This window comes from Truncatella angustata, assembly GCF_020726525.1.
Source record: "Truncatella angustata strain MPI-SDFR-AT-0073 chromosome Unknown BKA67scaffold_7, whole genome shotgun sequence".
Lineage (NCBI taxonomy): Eukaryota > Fungi > Ascomycota > Sordariomycetes > Amphisphaeriales > Sporocadaceae > Truncatella > Truncatella angustata.
In genome coordinates, this window is record NW_025763387.1 from 2,664,141 (window position 1) to 2,681,325 (window position 17,185).

The 17,185-nt window shown below is 47.2% G+C and overlaps 5 protein-coding genes across 5 annotated transcripts; 3 read left to right on the top strand and 2 right to left on the bottom strand.

Annotated features, from left to right (window-relative positions):
• Positions 1-2,125: 2,125 nt before the first annotated feature.
• Positions 2,126-4,271, top strand: BKA67DRAFT_539096 (uncharacterized protein; the record flags this gene model as incomplete). The annotated part of the gene is made up of 5 exons (XM_046100580.1): positions 2,126-2,514; positions 2,601-2,623; positions 2,925-3,049; positions 3,336-4,010; positions 4,149-4,271. 5 exons carry the CDS (start codon positions 2,126-2,128, stop codon positions 4,269-4,271), a joined length of 1,335 nt encoding a protein of 444 aa, XP_045955607.1.
• Positions 4,272-6,768: 2,497 nt separating this feature from the next.
• Positions 6,769-7,988, top strand: BKA67DRAFT_522691 (uncharacterized protein; the record flags this gene model as incomplete). The annotated part of the gene is made up of 6 exons (XM_046098399.1): positions 6,769-6,920; positions 6,971-7,081; positions 7,138-7,388; positions 7,492-7,612; positions 7,666-7,770; positions 7,841-7,988. 6 exons carry the CDS (start codon positions 6,769-6,771, stop codon positions 7,986-7,988), a joined length of 888 nt encoding a protein of 295 aa, XP_045955608.1.
• A 117-nt stretch (positions 7,989-8,105) lies between these two features.
• On the bottom strand, positions 8,106-9,053 carry BKA67DRAFT_662021 (Alpha/beta hydrolase fold-1; the record flags this gene model as incomplete). Its single annotated transcript, XM_046107926.1, has 2 exons — positions 8,106-8,570; positions 8,622-9,053. 2 exons carry the CDS (start codon positions 9,051-9,053, stop codon positions 8,106-8,108), a joined length of 897 nt encoding a protein of 298 aa, XP_045955609.1.
• A 1,222-nt stretch (positions 9,054-10,275) lies between these two features.
• Positions 10,276-11,878, top strand: BKA67DRAFT_381382 (uncharacterized protein). Its single transcript, XM_046096549.1, has 6 exons — positions 10,276-10,591; positions 10,640-10,676; positions 10,729-10,949; positions 11,005-11,228; positions 11,288-11,415; positions 11,481-11,878. Exons 1-6 carry the CDS (start codon positions 10,415-10,417, stop codon positions 11,774-11,776), a joined length of 1,083 nt encoding a protein of 360 aa, XP_045955610.1. The 5' UTR covers positions 10,276-10,414; the 3' UTR covers positions 11,777-11,878.
• Positions 11,879-13,018: 1,140 nt separating this feature from the next.
• On the bottom strand, positions 13,019-14,955 carry BKA67DRAFT_539100 (glycosyl hydrolase; the record flags this gene model as incomplete). Its single annotated transcript, XM_046100581.1, has 3 exons — positions 13,019-13,151; positions 13,205-13,650; positions 13,681-14,955. 3 exons carry the CDS (start codon positions 14,953-14,955, stop codon positions 13,019-13,021), a joined length of 1,854 nt encoding a protein of 617 aa, XP_045955611.1.
• Positions 14,956-17,185: the final 2,230 nt, after the last annotated feature.

The following is a 17,185-nucleotide window of genomic DNA, read 5'->3' on the forward strand; positions in this document are numbered from 1 at the left end:
CACACCACTTCTGTGACTGAGGTACACGAAGTGATGATTGGGAATGATAGCCCCGGTGAAGAGCGGGACAGGGAACAGGTAGCGAGGAGATAATAGGAAGGTTCGCTACCTATCTCGGATAGCTGGGGGCGAAACTCAATTCTAGCCGTCGCGTTGAAACCTTGTTCAGCGATCATCAGGCCTTTATGTCTGAGATTTCAGCCATCACTTTATCCAAGGTCGCTTGTGTTTGTCTCTGCTCCTGAGTCTGTTGGAGACTACTGGTATGCATATCTCGTTGCTCGGCATGGCTACTAGCCCAGGCACTCTCCGTCATGTTGCGGGAAAGCGAAGATATGGTCACTAGCAGGTCGCTGTATCGCTGCTCTGCAAGCCTCGTGATCGAGTGGATAATATGTTGATCTTTGCTCTCTTGATACAAATGAAGCGCACGCAGCAAGAACCTCAGGATATTAGCATACATCACCACAACAATCTGTAATATATTGGGTTGAGTATAGCCGCATAATGAGCTCTGTATGCGGCAATATACTTCCGATGTCACTGAGACCAGCGCAGAGCTGAGAATGGAGCTTTTGATGATTTACAACTCCCTGGCAAGCTATGTCAGCCTACAAAGACCAAAGGAGCTGGTGATCTACTCTCATGTCCCCTCATCTTTAGATAACTCAAACGAAGTAGCTTTGAGCGCATCAACGAAAACATCGCGTGCTGCATTGCTCCTAAAGTACGCGCCAATATTAGCATTGCGAGACGTGTGGCATTTGGTAACACTCAGTTGCTTACCTATTTATTACATTTGCATACAAAGGCCCTGAACGCAGTCGCTTTTGTCATTCTCTCTCGTACGCTCTCCACTCATCAGGGCTGTTCCTTTAATACGTAAGAGCAAGGCTGGCAAAGGAGAAGTGAAGCATGATTTGACAATCGCTCTGTCATGGTCAAGAAAGCCCAAAAGTTAGAATCGTGCACAGCAAGTATCACCACCAGATTATCACAAGGCTGGCAACGATGGCTCCTACTTCGCCCCCCTCCCCGTATAAGCTACTGCTGAGGTGGTAAATAAAGCGTATGCGCAGTCTTTGTGAATCATGACACTGAATATAGGTGGTGTCGTGTCAAACGTCATTGGTCGATATCAAACACAAGCACAGCCACATGTTGTGAACTCCGATATCTACCGGTAGGGATATTAAAGGGCATAACCAGCATTGCGCCATTTTGTGTGGGTGTATGGGCTGCTTCAGACCCTTGTTTGGGCTGCCATGCATGTGGCCCAAACATGCTGACTGCTGATGCAATGTCGCTTTTTCCACTTCACGGCTGAGGCACTTTGCAAACCGTCTATCGCACGCTCAACAACAAGAACTACAAACGCTCTCGCCTTAACGAACATAAGAGATAATCGATTAAAAAAAAGCGCGCCTCAGAGATATTGCGCGACCCTTCGTCTCTCAAGCAGTATTGGGAAAGAGTCGTAGGCCACGAGGTAAACACAGCGACACAAGCTCCAATCATAGTGGCACGAGGGCGAGACTAACGACAAAGTCGGGAAATCAAGAAATTACAACGTGACGAATGAACGTAGATCGGTAATTCAGACAAGACGAAGGAAACACAAAAGAAATTACGCATTCTTGATACGTCACTAACCTACACGGAAACACGACAGATCAAATAATCTCGCCTGAAAACAGCGGTTGAAGTCGCTATAGACAGGAGAGGCTCAAGTCCTCAATCGTGGTATTCGACGGAATAACTCAAGGCCGGTAAGGTGGCAGGAGTCGTCCCTTCCGAGGAAAATATATCCAAATTGCGGCGTGCACTGCATTTCAAAGCTGCACTACAAACATACTCGATCCTTGCACAGAAGACTACTTCAGATGACAGAAGCCGCGATAGTGAAGTTGAACGATCTGGTCGGATTCTCTTGGCGCTCTGTCGATTGGCAGACTTGAAGCGTCAAGTTGGTTTACTCATTCAGAGCTCGTGGTCTGATAGACTTCGAACAAATCAGCTTACTGCACTCAAAATCAACACATATGTCCCGATCTTCAGTATAAAGCCGGAAAAGTACAATCAGATGTAAGGGCCTACGGTGCAGCTGCTTGAGAAAAGATCAGTCATGCCCCGTCTCCAGCAAACCGAAGCAAATCCTCGCGGGGAGCTGAAACAACCTTCTCGAGCCCCGGTGTTTTATGAAGCTGAACATCCGCAGCGTATCAAAATTCTTAGTACCTCGCATGGCTCCCGCATCTTCTCTGAGTCTTCCGCGGGTGATTCGGGATCTAAGAATGATGAAGCTGATTCAGAGCCAAGTGCTTTTTTAAGCCAAGATAGTACGCTGGACGACACGCTGAGCGTGATTGCCAGAGCGCTCAAGATATCAGAAGAGTCCAACTTGACTATAGATAATTTACAGGCGTATGCATTAGAGCTTGCAGCAAAACCTGCGGTTCCTCGAGCTCAACTGATATATCGCGAGTCGATCCAGGAAAACGATCAAGTCAGAATGTACCTAGACCTCGATGGCATCATCGCTTATGTCCGGGATTTTGTAGTCTATATATGATGAAAGAGATGTCTGGGTGCTTCAACAGGTATGGTGCAATCCTACGGATGGGTAGGTCTCCAGCAGAGACTGCTGTATGTTACCTTGTCTCTCCTATCTAATGTGGCTGGATGTCGAATACGATAAAGGAAGCCCTCAGCACGCGTCAGAATGCATTGAGACAGTTAATGAAGATCTTGGGATTGCATTTCAACGTTTTTTGAGTTTGTTTCGTTTCGACCAAGTGCAAGCCATGAAGTTTGTTGCTCTTTACACTGCCATCCTTCAATCTCTAGGTAACGGACTGAATGATTTCTTGGGAACTTTGAGTGAAGTACAGCGGCGTCATTTTCAGATATTGTGAATTATGTAGTTTCGGAATATGAAGAAGAGTATAAACTCGTTACCGACCTCATCGACAAAGGTGTTATTACTGCTGCATATCTCAAATACCTGTTCAAACCAGAGGCAATAGTGGTCGGGGGAAGAGATCACAATGTAAGAGGGTATTTGTGTACATCGTGGCCCCTGGAACCTGAAGCCCAAAATATCCCGTCAGAAATGCCGGAAGGGAAAAAAAAAGTTATATTCAGAGCTGCTCACTTGAGGCATGATATTGGGAATTCAATGGCGTATTTGCGCGAAGATGAATATTTTTGAACTGTAACTTCGACACGAACGATCGGTCAAAAAGGCGGATCGTGGATTTAAACGTTCGGCCTTTATCCATTGTGGACGAATCTACCAGAAAAAAACTAAAAGACGAGGAGAATGGTTCTGGCAGTGCCGTGTCAAGCACATGGTATCTTACGATGAGCACCTTGGTCAAAAGTTCCATGATACTGGTGATGGCCGATATATGATCGGCATGGCGATGTGTCTTAAGCTGCACAGACCCAAAGAGGAAGAGAGAAAGAAATTTGAACCGTTTGTTGGTTCCGACGATCTTGGATCTGAAGCGGTGAAGCAGGACCACCCACCCGATGGTAATTTCGTTCGTATGCTGCCTCTGACGATCAATGGCGACAACCTCAAGAAAAAGAGTTGGCTAGATTTGAACGTCGTCAGGATCAACGAAGTCGTGTGGAATACGCGAGCTTTGGACAATCTAGTAAGGAATGGAAAAATAAAACGACTTATCCAAGCACTTGTCAGTAACCAAGTTGAGGCGGAAAATTCCACCGACATTATTTCTGGGAAGGGCAACGGCTTGATCTTATTGTTACATGGTGGACCAGGAACGGGCAAGACTTTGACGGCCGAGAGTGTAGCCGAAATCGCCCACAAGCCCCTATACCCCTTTACATGCGGAGATATTGGGACCGAGCCAGAATTTGTAGAGAACTATCTTGAATCAGTTCTTTACCTAGTTAAGACTTGGGGTTGTGTGGTCTTGCTCGACGAAGCTGACATATTCCTGGCGCAGCTTAGCTTCGAGGACCTTCGTCGCAACGCGTTGGTATCGGTGTTTTTGCGAATTCTTGAATACTACGACAGGATTCTAGTCTTAGCAAGTAATCGTGTCGGCACTCTTGACGAAGCAATCAAATCGCGAATTCAACTGGCGATTCGCTATAATAATCTGACAATGTATTAGCGCACTCAGATCTGGGGCAACTTTCTGCGCCACTTGAGGGAATTGAATGAGGAGGGCATTGATTGTGTCGACCTAGAAGACAATGTTGAGCAACTGGCAAGCAATAAGATGAACGGCAGATAAATTTGCAATGTGATTACAACGGCAAGACAATTTGCGAGCTGGGAACGGAAGCAAGCGAATAAGGATAAGTTACAGCTGAATTATGAGGCGATGAAGGGCGTGATTGAAACTGCAGGGGCTTTCGACCGGTACATTGAGATTTGAATGGCGGACATACACATGACCAACTAGTCTAGCGGAAGACGACGGCTTGAGCCTAGCGAATGGCGTATGAGGCTCCATGCAAGGTACAGAAGAACATAACACACAACATTGAAATAGATTTCAAGCTGAACAGTTGGATTCTGCTCAATATCACAGAGCCACCAGTAGGCTGCATCATTGGGTCCAAATGTAGTTAGAGTGTATTTGCTGACGACCTGCATCGAGTGTGAAAGCCGCCGGTGGCAGTGCAAATGGACCGTTATTCCAGAGTTTTTAATACATTGTATGGGCCATACTCATTTTTTTTAATGATGTAGGAGCTACCTACAACAAGCATCTGTCCATAAAGGAGAAGAATGGCACCGAAAGCGCAAATGAATCTTGCGCCGAGCCTACATCGCATAATTGCAGACTAAGCAAACAGGTAAGCCATCCAACATGTGACGCGATATTTGCCGCGGTCATTCCTTGTATTGAAACGCATATGGACTAGATGCTGAAAACGGTCATCCTGGTGTTGCCTACAGATACGAGGGTGTTGTTGATGATCGCCAATCTCGTTCGGTCCAGCACGTCATCACAATCATAAATGGAAGTGGTGGCTTCTACTTCCAACGCCAAGCTGTTTATGGGAAGGCAGAAGGGCTGAGGTTGATGTTAGATCTATTCCCAGAGGTCAATCTTACAGACCTTAATGTAAGATACACCGCTCGTGAGGGGCTGCGCTGGCTTCATGGTGGCCCCCATAGCAAGCCGTTAGATAGTTGGAGACGGCGATAAACAACCGAGATGTTGCAAACATTCATAACTAGGGCGATATCTACACCTTCAGGGTCACTCGGTTTTCCGTGATAGTTGTTGGAAAACACGCACTCAAGAAAAAGGCCAGGAGTATGGATTCCGGTGAGGCCGTTTTCGTCTAGCCAAACTTGTAAAAGATCGGCAAAGAACTAAACAATCACAGGAACGACTGAGATTCAAGGATTGCGGAAATACTTCTTACCAGGAAACCCACCATGTATCTCTTGCAGGCAACCCATCTGGCGCAGGGGTGTTTGGGTCCATGAGTTATTTGGTTTCATCGCAAGGATATGAGTGTGCAAATTATCAGCAGCCCTTTGTATCTCCATGTGAGAAGAAATGACGGCGAAAGACCCAAGTCACGGTTCCCGTCATCGTCTTATAAAATCCTGACTTTCCTTGAACACGTCTTCGCTGTTTGAGGCACAAGGAAGGGTTTGAGATGTCTCTTAGTACCGGACCACGTCCCATAATTTGACGAAACAGGCAGACCACTGAGACGTAGTCTATCTAAAACGTTTCTATTACATGCCCAGGCTGCTCACCTTTTCGCCGGTGAGAGCTTCGCCCAGTAGGTTCTGGTATATCGTGGCCTCAATGCTCGTCCTAGCCTGGAAAAGAATGTGCCAGCCTCTCGTGACTGCATGACACCCACAACTCCATGGCTGAGTGCAATTCCAGAAACGGGCTCCAATCATGTTTGTCATCAAATGAAATGACGCAAAATGTAACGACGGGTCCGATCAAGCGCCCTGAAGGTGCAGGAAAGAAGGGGCGAGATATGGACCTCAACAAGGCAACTGGGGTCCGGATCGACCAAGCATGTGTCAACACCAACGCCCGTTCCATAGGGACGCATGCAGGCACACATCAGTTGTAGTGTGCATAAGGTTTGTGACTTGCATGATGCTTGCGTACAAGCTGGCGCTACTGAAGCGGTGAAGGGACTTGCATACGCTCGCTGGAGAAAAAGCAACTACTCGTCGCCATTGCAATCATTCACACAGATACGAAGGGGTATACGCAACCAATCCAGCATCAATGTGTCCAATCAGCCCCATGGAAACGGCGACCAGCCGAACCTTCAGCCGAATCGAATGACCAAAATAAGCGTGCCAAAAGTGTGCTGACCCTTGCAGCAGCACATCTCCTCAGGACACGAGTCTACCCAGGATGAGGTGTAGATTATCTCTCCATCTCCTAAATTGTCCCCATTCAGCTCATAATGCACCTTCACAATATGCATGTTGGCGTTTCCGGACTTTACCAGCATACCAAGCCCAACCAAGTTTTATCACAACGCAGCTATACCGCTACGATTATGTCGCCGAGGAGTGAAGTGCCACGGCATGTAGATATAATGACTGCAGCCCAAGTGTCTCACAATATTCACCTGAAATTTTCATACAGTCTTGTTTATCAAACCGACTCATACCCACTATCTGCCCCAGAACCTCTTTGAGTTGAGAGCAACTCTTTTCTTCTTGCTGCAAAGATGAGCACCATGACGGTAATCAGTGCAAAACGAACAAGCATTAACCATGGACCTGTGATGGATGACTTCCCCAGAAAGAAAAGAAAGATTTCCCGCGCGGCAGACGCACAAGCCACAAGCGGTGTTGACGAACCTAATGGATGGAATGGTACCTTTGTGAAGGCCTCCGACCCGTACGCGTTAATGCGGGATTGCAGTAGCAGTGCCCGGTTAGTTAAACACCATTGCATACATGACAATTCTAACTTCTCTGTCTCAGTCTCACAGCCCAGCACTACCTATGGAAAGACCTGCTTGGGTTTCTCGTACACCCGAATATTCCAACTCGAGCATCCGACTTGCGTATCGCTGATATTGCCACCGGAAATGGGTATGTATAATAGGCATAAAACTAGAATGGTCAGTATTGACAAGAAAATTATGAAGCATCTGGCTATGTGATTACGCCCGCAACAAGCCAGCTTCTGTTGAGCTCCATGGCTTTGATGTCAACCTAGACCAAGTTGGACCGAAAGCTTGGCTGCCTACCAACGTACACATGCATACATGGAACATGTTCGAAGAGCCGGATCCACGGTTTGTTGGATATTTCGATATCGTTCACGTTAAGCTCATCACGGTCGTGGTAAAGAATAATGATCCAAGACCCATACTTGCAAACCTGACGAAAATGCTAAGTATGTGGTCGCTTATTTGGTTACTCTCTTTGGTTTTCTTTGCTTTGTCGTTCTGAATCCCTCGTATTTCCTTTGAGGGTAAAACTAAGACATCTTTCCTCAGAGCCTGGCGGCCACCTTCAGTGGGACGAAGTCGACACAATTGGCGCCTCAATCAAAACGGTGCCAGGTGTCTCGGCAAGTAATCTCGACACACTATTCTCCCAGCTGAGAGGCTGCGACACGTGAGTTCCGTAAAGCTCTATAATATATCACATGCAGCTAACCAGTAGCACAGTTGGAAGTATGAGCTAAAGCAAATCATGAACCATAGCGGATACACTGGATCCGAATTGTATATTTACGAATATCCGCTGGGAATGGCACGGTACTGGAATGACGTGTAAGTTACTTATGAAGGCTATGTTCCCGCCTCTCAGGGAACTTTCGACCGGCCAACTGACTATGAATAGTTACGTTAGTGCTTGGAAGGAGTTTGCTGGCAAACAGCTTCAGACACCGGAGATATCGCGCAATTTGGAGCTTCAGGGAATGAGAGAGACTAGAGATGGTGCTGCAATTTATATTCCGAAGCTAGTATGGGTCGCGATGAAATTGTAAGTCACGAATTCGTCTTCATTGGATCTTGTCGCAGGTCTTGTGAAGTACAAACACTGTTGAATCTAACGGAAATATGTAATCGTACATGATGACGTGGTTGCAAGTCTGCAAACAGACTTAGCTTTTCAGAAGACCTCCAATATAACTACGTACTGGCGCGCATATCCTCCAAAAAGCAGCTGTGACATTCCAGCCTTCCATGGGCCAATGTTGCACAAGCACGTTCTGCCTTACGGCGGAGAATCCATGGGCAGAACTCACTACCTGCTCAGCCAGCGTCTCGGGCTGGCTCTCGAATGGCATATGGCCAGCTTTGATATCAATCACTTCCCACTTTACCTTTGTTTTCTCGATCCATACATCCTGTAGCAAAGGCGGATTGCATTGATCCTCCAAGGTACGCACATACACCCTTCTGCCGTCGAACCCCGCATCTGCCCAGGCCGGTGCTGTCGCTTTTGTCTCGAACGCCAGGAGCGCGTGGGGATTCATGTGCTTGTCCAACTCGGGAGCAAGCGATGGATCGCAGTCATTGTACAGAATATCCATTGCTGGTTCGATGAGGGCCAGACCTTTAGATGGCTGGGGAAGCGTGTGTCAGCATGGTTCGTTCCAATGTGCGGTTGGCATTACCTTGTCCACTTTTATGAACGGTGGATAAACACCACCAACTGCTTCGCGAAGGGTTTCCCCCTCTAATGTGATGTTGCCGGCGACATAGATCAGGCCAGTGACGCTGGTGGAGTGACCTTTCCCTGTACGGGCTGGCTTATCAAGGCCCTTGGCTGCGCCGCCAGCTACAACACCGCCGTACGAGTGTGCGATAATGACGACGTCTCTCTTCTCTTGATCCAGGAGCGGTATGAGAACGTTGTCGCGAAGGTAGGCAATGTCCTTTTGGCTCGTTGCAGTGGTTGGGTCGGTAGGATTGCAACTAGGGTAAGCTCCCGGATGTGTCGAGAACCCGGCTGCTCTTAGGAACTCCGCAAGCTTCTCGAAGCCGGCTGGGGTTCCAAAAGCACCAGGCACGAGAAGGATCACCGGACGGGTTTCAGGAGGAGACATGCTAATCATTCTCAAAGCTGCCAATGGCTGCATGTCGCATATGCAGGCACAATACTCAGCGAGGACTAAACTTTGGATTATGATCGGCTTGTAGTTGGTACCTAGTCGGTATAAAACTGCAACGGCACTTATTAATGAATTGGGGCAATCAGTATCGGGCCGCGGAGTCAAGTTTTCGCACACCCAGTAGGGTCTGCAATCAAGGGTTTGGAACAGAGAAGCCGATCGATATGTTTGAGCCTATATGTGAGCAGCAGGAAGGCAAAATGTGTCTCACGAACGTTGGGGATTACACAGCGCCATTAGAGGCTCTGGAGCGGCGAAGAAGCTTGCTTTCGAGCCACATTCATCAAACCCCCCTCCCCCCCCCTTGATGAGCAACTATCGAACAAACATTCATGGAGCCATAAGCGAGTTTCCTTTTGCGAATCTTACTCCGATATTGGGCTGATTGTCTTGGCCCTCCCACCAATGGATGCCTCGAACTATGTCGCTGATGATGCTTGGTTTTGTGCCTATCTAAGCTAGTCTAGGCCGAAAGCGAACAGCACTGTTGTGGCTGCAATCACGGCACCAAAAAGAAGGCATAGCAAGCATGATATGTATCGCGTCCGCTAACTTTAAATCTTTAGTCCCTAATTAGCCCCGTTCGCTTAGCTGTCTCGCTGTAATAAATTCACCAAAACTCCTGCGCATTTGTTATGAACTCTATTGTCGTTCCCCTCGGCTAACCTAAGGTTAGATTGCTCTGAGATCCTCGCAGCGCAGTGCAGCGGAGTTGACTGCATGAAAAGGCGCGACACTGCTAGCCGTCAAAGTTTTACACAAAGCAAAGTGAGACATCGTCCATTTCTTTTCTGCCGCGTCGCGGATAGGACATGCTGTACAATGCTTCAAACGTAAATGCCAGCTCTTTGTTTTTTGGTGAACTGCTTTCCAGTCCGGCTCATAGTCGCCATCGTCTTGCAAACTCGGGAGGTCGCTTGGAGTGGCGGCCTGGAAAGCCTGCAATGCTGTCGATAACCGCCCGTATAGACACGCGGCATCAGGCCCATCACTGACCGGATACGAACCGGCACACATCTCGATTGTGTTTTTCTGTACACAGTCGCCACACAGTTGACGTTAATTAATTGCTTGGTTTTCAATGTGGGCATGCAAGGGATAATGAAACTAGTGTTGCATGCGAAATACAGTAGCAAACACGAACATGTGCATAGATATCCAATTCCAATATGATGCCTCTGTTTGCCGCTTCCTTACATTTCATACCAGAATAGCCTCGTCTCTCTTGTTTTATTCCTACCGCACGAACTTGCAACGTCGAGCAGCAGCTCAACCAACGTGCGCCCATAGAAGACATGGCGACTCCCTCACTGGACTCGGTAGACCTTTCCGAGAATCGCCAATCTAGTCTATATGCCTCGTCGACTATCCCATGCGGCATCGCGCTGATATGCGTAGCACTTCGGTTCTGGTGCCGATGGACCAACCGAGCAGGCTTGTGGCTCGATGACTGGCTTATCCTAGGTGCAACTGTAAGCTGTACAGCACTTTCGCAGAGGTAGCATATACTTACCATCCAGGCTTGTGCGGTTGGACTATCCTCCATCTTGTTGTGGTGTAAGTTGCTTGGTGTTGGGCTGTAACTGTCTCGTCGACTGACCAAAATAAGGGATACCTCGTGGCCTTGGAAGGCACATTCAAACGTTTGGACCGAATGCGACTGAAGACTTGTTCATTGGTCTTTTCGTATGCGAGTTAACTTATACCGGAGTCATCGTTTTTGTCAAGTTCTCTATCCTCGCCTTGTATTGGCGCATCTTCAACAAGACAAGCATCAGGTATCCTATAACTATCCTGGGGATTGCAGCTCTCATGTGGGGTATTGCTGTGGTAGGTTTTCTATGATTTCCGTCCAAGTACCAGCACTTAACTGACCAATCTGAAGTTTCTTCTCACCATCTTACAATGTATTCCTACACGAGGGTTCTGGGACAAAAGTATCGACGCCTCTTGCGATGTGGACAGCCAGAAATTTCTCTTCGCCATCTCAATACCCAACATTCTAATTGATGTTGCCATTCTTATCATGCCAATTCCCTACGTCATACGACTAAATGTCTCTAAAAGCCAGAAGAGAGGTGTCATCACAATTTTTCTTCTGGGTGGCTTGTAAGTTCACATCTGGGAAACGGTCCCATGCTCATGTCTACGAAGACTAATCAGCATAGCGTTTGCTTGGCATCAATAATGCGGCTTATTGCAGTCGTCAACCAACCTAACAATGTTGATGTAACTTGGAACCTTGTCAACCAGGCCATATGGGCCAAAACCGAAGCTGATTTCGCCATAGTCTCTGGTAAGTACCGACCAACCTTCTATGCAAGCCGTGTTCCATTCCGAGCTAGTCTAATGTCTGCATAGGCTGCCTGCCAACATTGCGTCCCATTTTCGTGGCGCTCCGGCCAAAACGGTTCGGCTCCAACCCTTCAAAGTCTTCATCGTACCAGAACTCATTCAACAAGCGCCCATCGAGAGGCATAGAGGTCTCATATGGCATTTCGATTCTCAGGTCAAAAGCCACTGATGAAGAAGACATGCGTTCCTTCGCCGCTGTCGAGCACAACACGGATGACGGCATGCGCGACCATGTAGAACTGCAGGACTCCGGCAGCGAAAGAGGACCTATTGGGCTCAGATATTCAAGCATACGAGAGTGACACAACGCCTGGAATGGTGCTCCACGGAGGACCAGATTTCAGATGGCGCAAGAAAAAGGCCTCAACCGGGATGGCGATGCAAGTCAAGCTGTCCGAGTTGCGGCATTGCTACCAATCAATAGTGGTGTGAAAACGATCGTGACAGCTAGGCAACCTGCAAGATCAGAATAAGAGCAAGCCATGCCACTAGGCAGTTCTTGTCGTCAGTCCCCTATGTAGTGTTGACTGGTTGGCTTTGATCGTGTCATCGAGCCGGACCACCGAGAGTTGGTCAAGTGGGAGGATTCAGCATTCCACCATGGCACTGGGTCGAGGCTACGCGTAGGCCAACCGGGGAAAGTTTCCTGTGTTGTTAGAAACCCTCCGTAAATAGGTGCCAAGAAGGAAGATATGACTGCCGCACTTGTGATATTCAGGATTGGTGTATGACGCTTTGCAAATTCAATCTTTGGATTAGATATCAAGCGCCGACACAGGAGCTCTTTCGGTTTTTTGGTCGCATTAGATATCATTCCTCACTGGAAATTTTGAGATGGGTGTAGAAACATTTATAGTAAAGGTTAGCCAGCCGATCTTATTTCCTAATCCGTCTTGCGTAAGCGCTGACACTATTAACAAATATCCTAATACTTAATCAGACATGAAAACTCATATAAACGCGTCGTATACTGTCAGGAAATATAGCTTTTCCCCACGACTACTTGATTCTTACTCATCAAACCAGTATAGCTAAGTGATCAAGCCCTGTGTGACTAGGTTGCATTTTCATTGTGGTCCACTGTCATGAACGCTCGTAGATGCCTCCAATTGTAGTTAGTCTCTCGACACAATATTGATCTATTGTACTGCCAAATAATCGATGTACAGAGAAACTGGAATACATACACTCAACTCAGTGGCGAAAAATTACACTGAGGCCACTCTGCTTAACTGAATCTCAGCGGTAAGTACAATCACGCATAGCACCGATTTACTCTGGTATACAGCGTGCTAGTAGCTAGAAACGGGATCGTGTTGCCCACAGCATTTATCCGACAAGCTCCACGAGTTGCTTAGATAAGCAGAACAGAAGCACCATCACCAAAGAATTGGGAACTTTCATAACTGATGATGAATTGATGGTTTATGCCGGAATTAATTGCAAGTCTATCGATAGTTTTTCGTCGGTCTTCTGTTGCCACGTTATTGCCTAATAATCACCTAATGCCATTGGCAAGCAATTGCTTGGAACATACCGGGGTGCTAAATTAAGGTGACTGTCGATCGCTCCGGCCACGCATCATAGAGGCCCTCAGAGACAGTAATATCGCCAAAAGAAACCTGCTCAGTTCCCTCGTAGAAGAAGCGCACCTCTGTCGACGAAGAATACCATGAGCTTATGGATGTTAGCATACTACCGCGTACGATGTGCTGGGATTTAAAATTTACCGCACCCAAGTGCTCAATGCAAACCGGTCATTCGCATGCACTTCCAGGATCCCGTTGTCCACCACGATGGTTAGTTGCAGGGCCTCAACGCTTGTAGTCCCGTTATGCGTAATATCGAACAGTCGAAATCGACCAGCTTCGTTCCGTGAGTCGATCCCGCTTGTGGTTCGCGCTGCTGCGCTGGTGTTGGTCCGATCGACTATGATGGATTCGTTTGAAAACTGATAGTAAATAGTTGTAGCTTCATGCTCAGAGGCCAATATCTGGAGACCTGCTTTCAGGTCGCTGTTGCGAGCAGATGATGGGAAGGTAATTGCTGCTTGGAGAACAAAAAACTTGGAGTCAGGGGACTTTTGGAAAGGTGTGACTCCTGGTGAACTTAGGTTGCGACTCCCCTCCGTGTAAAAATTGCCACCTATCAGAGCAGCAAGTGGCTCCCTTGCGATCTGTTACTTCAAAGTGATAAGCTCGACGACCCCTGACTCGTTCGTGTTTGTCTTCCACGACCCTAACTCTCGTGACAGTTCGTTGTCGACCACGTTACTGATCTTGCCAATGCTTAGTTCTCGTGGTAGTAAGAGGGCACCGGTCCAATTCTGTTGGTTGGTAGCTGGATTTTGTGTACCGTAGAAATTCCCAGTAAGCCACGTAGTCGTGATGAATCGATCTGGGGCACTGCTTTTTCTAGATGGTTGAGATGTTGCCCGAACGACCTGTCCATGAGAAGCATACGCCGAATCACCCCAATCCAGCTTTCCAGCAAAAGAAGGCGTGAATTTGGTATCACCGTCCTCGACGCGAACATCACCTGCCGCCCATAGAGAATCTCTAAAGTCTGATACTTCTGGCACAATGGGATCCAATGACCACTCGGCACCCAATGTGGTGAAGAATGTACCGTTGTCGTTGTAACCAGCTTCATCAAGAGTGAAGATGTTTGACACCTCAAAATTGAAACCCCACCGGCCTGCCCAATCACCGTTTCCCCAAGTAGTATTAGCTGGCTCATGCCACCACCGGCCAAGCTCTTCCCAATATTGGAATTCAGGGTCGTGCTGACGGTATAGAAACTGGCTCGGACCGTAGCCATGCACACCTCCAGAGATGACTACGTACCAGGTTCCGCTGTCACTGCCCAGAACTGAATCCAAATGAACGCTCTGGAAAGCAAAGGGGTCCCGGAATCCCGTGACATTTACTGCGAAAGGTGGCGCGGGTATGGCCGGGCCCTGCTTTATTTTCGTAAATTTCTTTCCCCCATCATATGACACTGCAAGAGATTGTGTCTCGCTTCCACGGGTGTATGCGATCGTCCATTGGATCGGAAGGTAGCTGACCGAGGTGTAGAGCCATGTTGGCAAACCATTGATGCCGACGTTAATGACGGTTCCATCGAAGACCGCAACTGGGTCATTCTCGCCACCGGGCACGATAAATGGGGCGCCATCTGTGTTCAAGTCCATATAGGTGATAAGATCATCTGTGATTGCTCCAGAAGCACCATTTCCATTGTAGAGCCACCCAACATGAAAAGATCCAGTCTCAGCATCCACGTAATGCCCGCATGGGTCCCCGATTCCACCAAATGGGGGGAGTATGTGGGCTCTAGGTCGCCATGTTTCAAATAGCGTACCATTGGCAAGTGTTGATAGGTTTACAGGCTCCAAATTGTAGTCGACCGTCGAAGTTATGTCTTGTCTCAGGTAATGAGCACCAAGAGTACCAGCAGCAAACAACACCGAGGACTTCATGGTAACGAGAATTTCAGTATAATTGAGTGAGCCCGCCGTCTAAAAGACTGGATCAGCATTCAACCTTTATAAACATATCATGATGCGATTACCGGTCGGCACTCGCCCACGTTTGACGTCATGGTCTCTCCAAAGATTCAACCATGCAGAAACACTGCCCGGCCACAGTCTTTGACTTTATTCAGCAGGTTTCCTCATGGCGTGGGTGACAGCGAGAATGGGACCAAGTTACGACTTTCAGTTAAAGGTGCGGAGAATTGAGAATTATAATGGAGAAGTGCGGGGATTACCTCACAGATGTTCCACAAAGGGCCCGCAACGAGGTTACCTACCCCCAACCTTTGCGGAGTATTCTTCTCCATGTCTTGTCTTGCTGGTTTGTGCGCCATGAGGTTACCATAGGATACAAGGCCGGCAAGGCTGTCAGAAGAGACTGTAGATACTGAAACTAATCAAAAAGCCTCCATGTTATGTCGTTCGGTTCCCCACGTCTTTTGTTGTACCTTTACAATGTTGTTGGCTCTTCGACATCATGATTCTTGAGTTCCCCACTCTGCACTCAACGTCTTGGCAGAGGTTATGGCACTCTCAGACCTGGTGTGGACTCTTAATTGAACTTAAGAAGACGACACAGAATCGTTGTTATTCACGCTTTAATGGTCCATTAGAAGCGCGGTGTGACGCGATGCGGAATGTCGAATTGAAGATTGGAAAGTATTTGCTGATGGAGTCGATCCACTGCTTCATTGAGCTGTTTCGCTCGGATTCGTCTTTGCCTCTTCAGCAATCCACCGACCTTACTAAATTTGGGTTCAATTAAGCGTAAATGCTTGGGGTGACTGAAGTTCCTGCAATCTTACGGTCCAAGATCGCTGTTACAATAGTCATGTTTAACGGCACAAGATGCAAGTAACCACGGCCCCGTGTTTTCTGTGTTTACATTGGAGAAAATTGACTTGCCATTATGTATTAGTCCAAAAGTGTCAAGATATGTTTTCCTCCTAGCCTACAACGGTTAGCTTTATCTCCTCAAGGAAAGCGCCTCCGCGCGTGTGTATTTTTGATTACTATTGTTTCGAATAGTACTAGGTTTATTTAACAGTGTAGCATAGCTCTGAAAGTGATCGTTGCCTTGTAACTTTACAACATATGGATCCTTTCTTGATGGGTTGGTAGCTTGATTTAATGTTCCGAGTCGAGTTCTTAGCATTAAATGATTGAATGTTCATGCGAATGTTCCAAATACACATGTCTAGAGTCATTCATTCATTATGATAAACTACTTCATCAAAGTTCCCATTTCGGTGAAATTTATGCAAGTGTGGGTCGTTACATGCTGGGTGGGGCATCGGGTTATAAAGGAATTAATACCATGTTTGATATACCGTTGATGCACGTTCGAATTTCCAGTCCAATAGAGTCTTGGCGTCAAAGAATCGGCAGTGGTAATCAAGTTGGCATTGAAGTGCTCCCGCCAGGAACTTAGGTGAATTGGCTCATCGTGTCCCGTTATAAACTTCTATGAACCAGGTACAAAGTCCTGTACAGCTGTTCATCCGTCACTATACGGAGTCTCGTTGAGTTATAGGCTCCTGGCTGTTGACGCCTATTACATCGGCTAACAACTGTAGCGGCATGGTGTAATAATCTTAGCGTGTCACGGAATGTGTAAAGTTTGTTTTCAACTATGCTTGATCTTTGGCTGCACCAACTTGGATCAGATTTCCTAATCGGTTTAGCACTAGAACTGGTAACAATGGCAACTTCAAAGATCTGGGAAATCTCAAGAACTTTTTGAACGTTGCATGCGACAGAAATGCTCCACAACTTTCCAATACTTAGGAAGCGACTAAGGATATGTATGTGCTTATGCACATGTGATCAGGATCTTACCTGCATTGCATGTTGGTCCGATCGCACATCAACTGCCCTAAAGAGACGGAAGGGCGGCCGCTCTACATCGGTTGAGAATCATCCCTCTTTCATTGCTCACTATTCATGTTGATGACAAAATGATTACCATTTACTTAGATACTGAAATGTTTTCTTCATATTCTGGTTGATCTAAACATTAGAATGAAACATATAAAAAGGGCTATTACACTAGAGTTTTCGAATCAAGACTGCGATGAATCAAATATGAGAGATAGTATGTCGTGAAGAATCAAGCCTGCTTCCCTTTGTACTGGAGTACATTACCAGTTCTTCGGTAACCTATTTGTTTTGCAGG

What these genes read in the sequence shown, in the direction of transcription:
- BKA67DRAFT_381382 (XM_046096549.1), top strand. Translation starts at nt 10,415, where the DNA reads ATGGCGACTCCCTCACTGGACTCGGTAGACCTTTCCGAGAATCGCCAA. An exon ending in ATTTTTCTTCTGGGTGGCTT is followed by an intron (nt 11,229 to 11,287) that starts GTAAGTTCACAT and finishes TAATCAGCATAG; the next exon opens with CGTTTGCTTGGCATCAATAA. An exon ending in TGATTTCGCCATAGTCTCTG is followed by an intron (nt 11,416 to 11,480) that starts GTAAGTACCGAC and finishes ATGTCTGCATAG; the next exon opens with GCTGCCTGCCAACATTGCGT.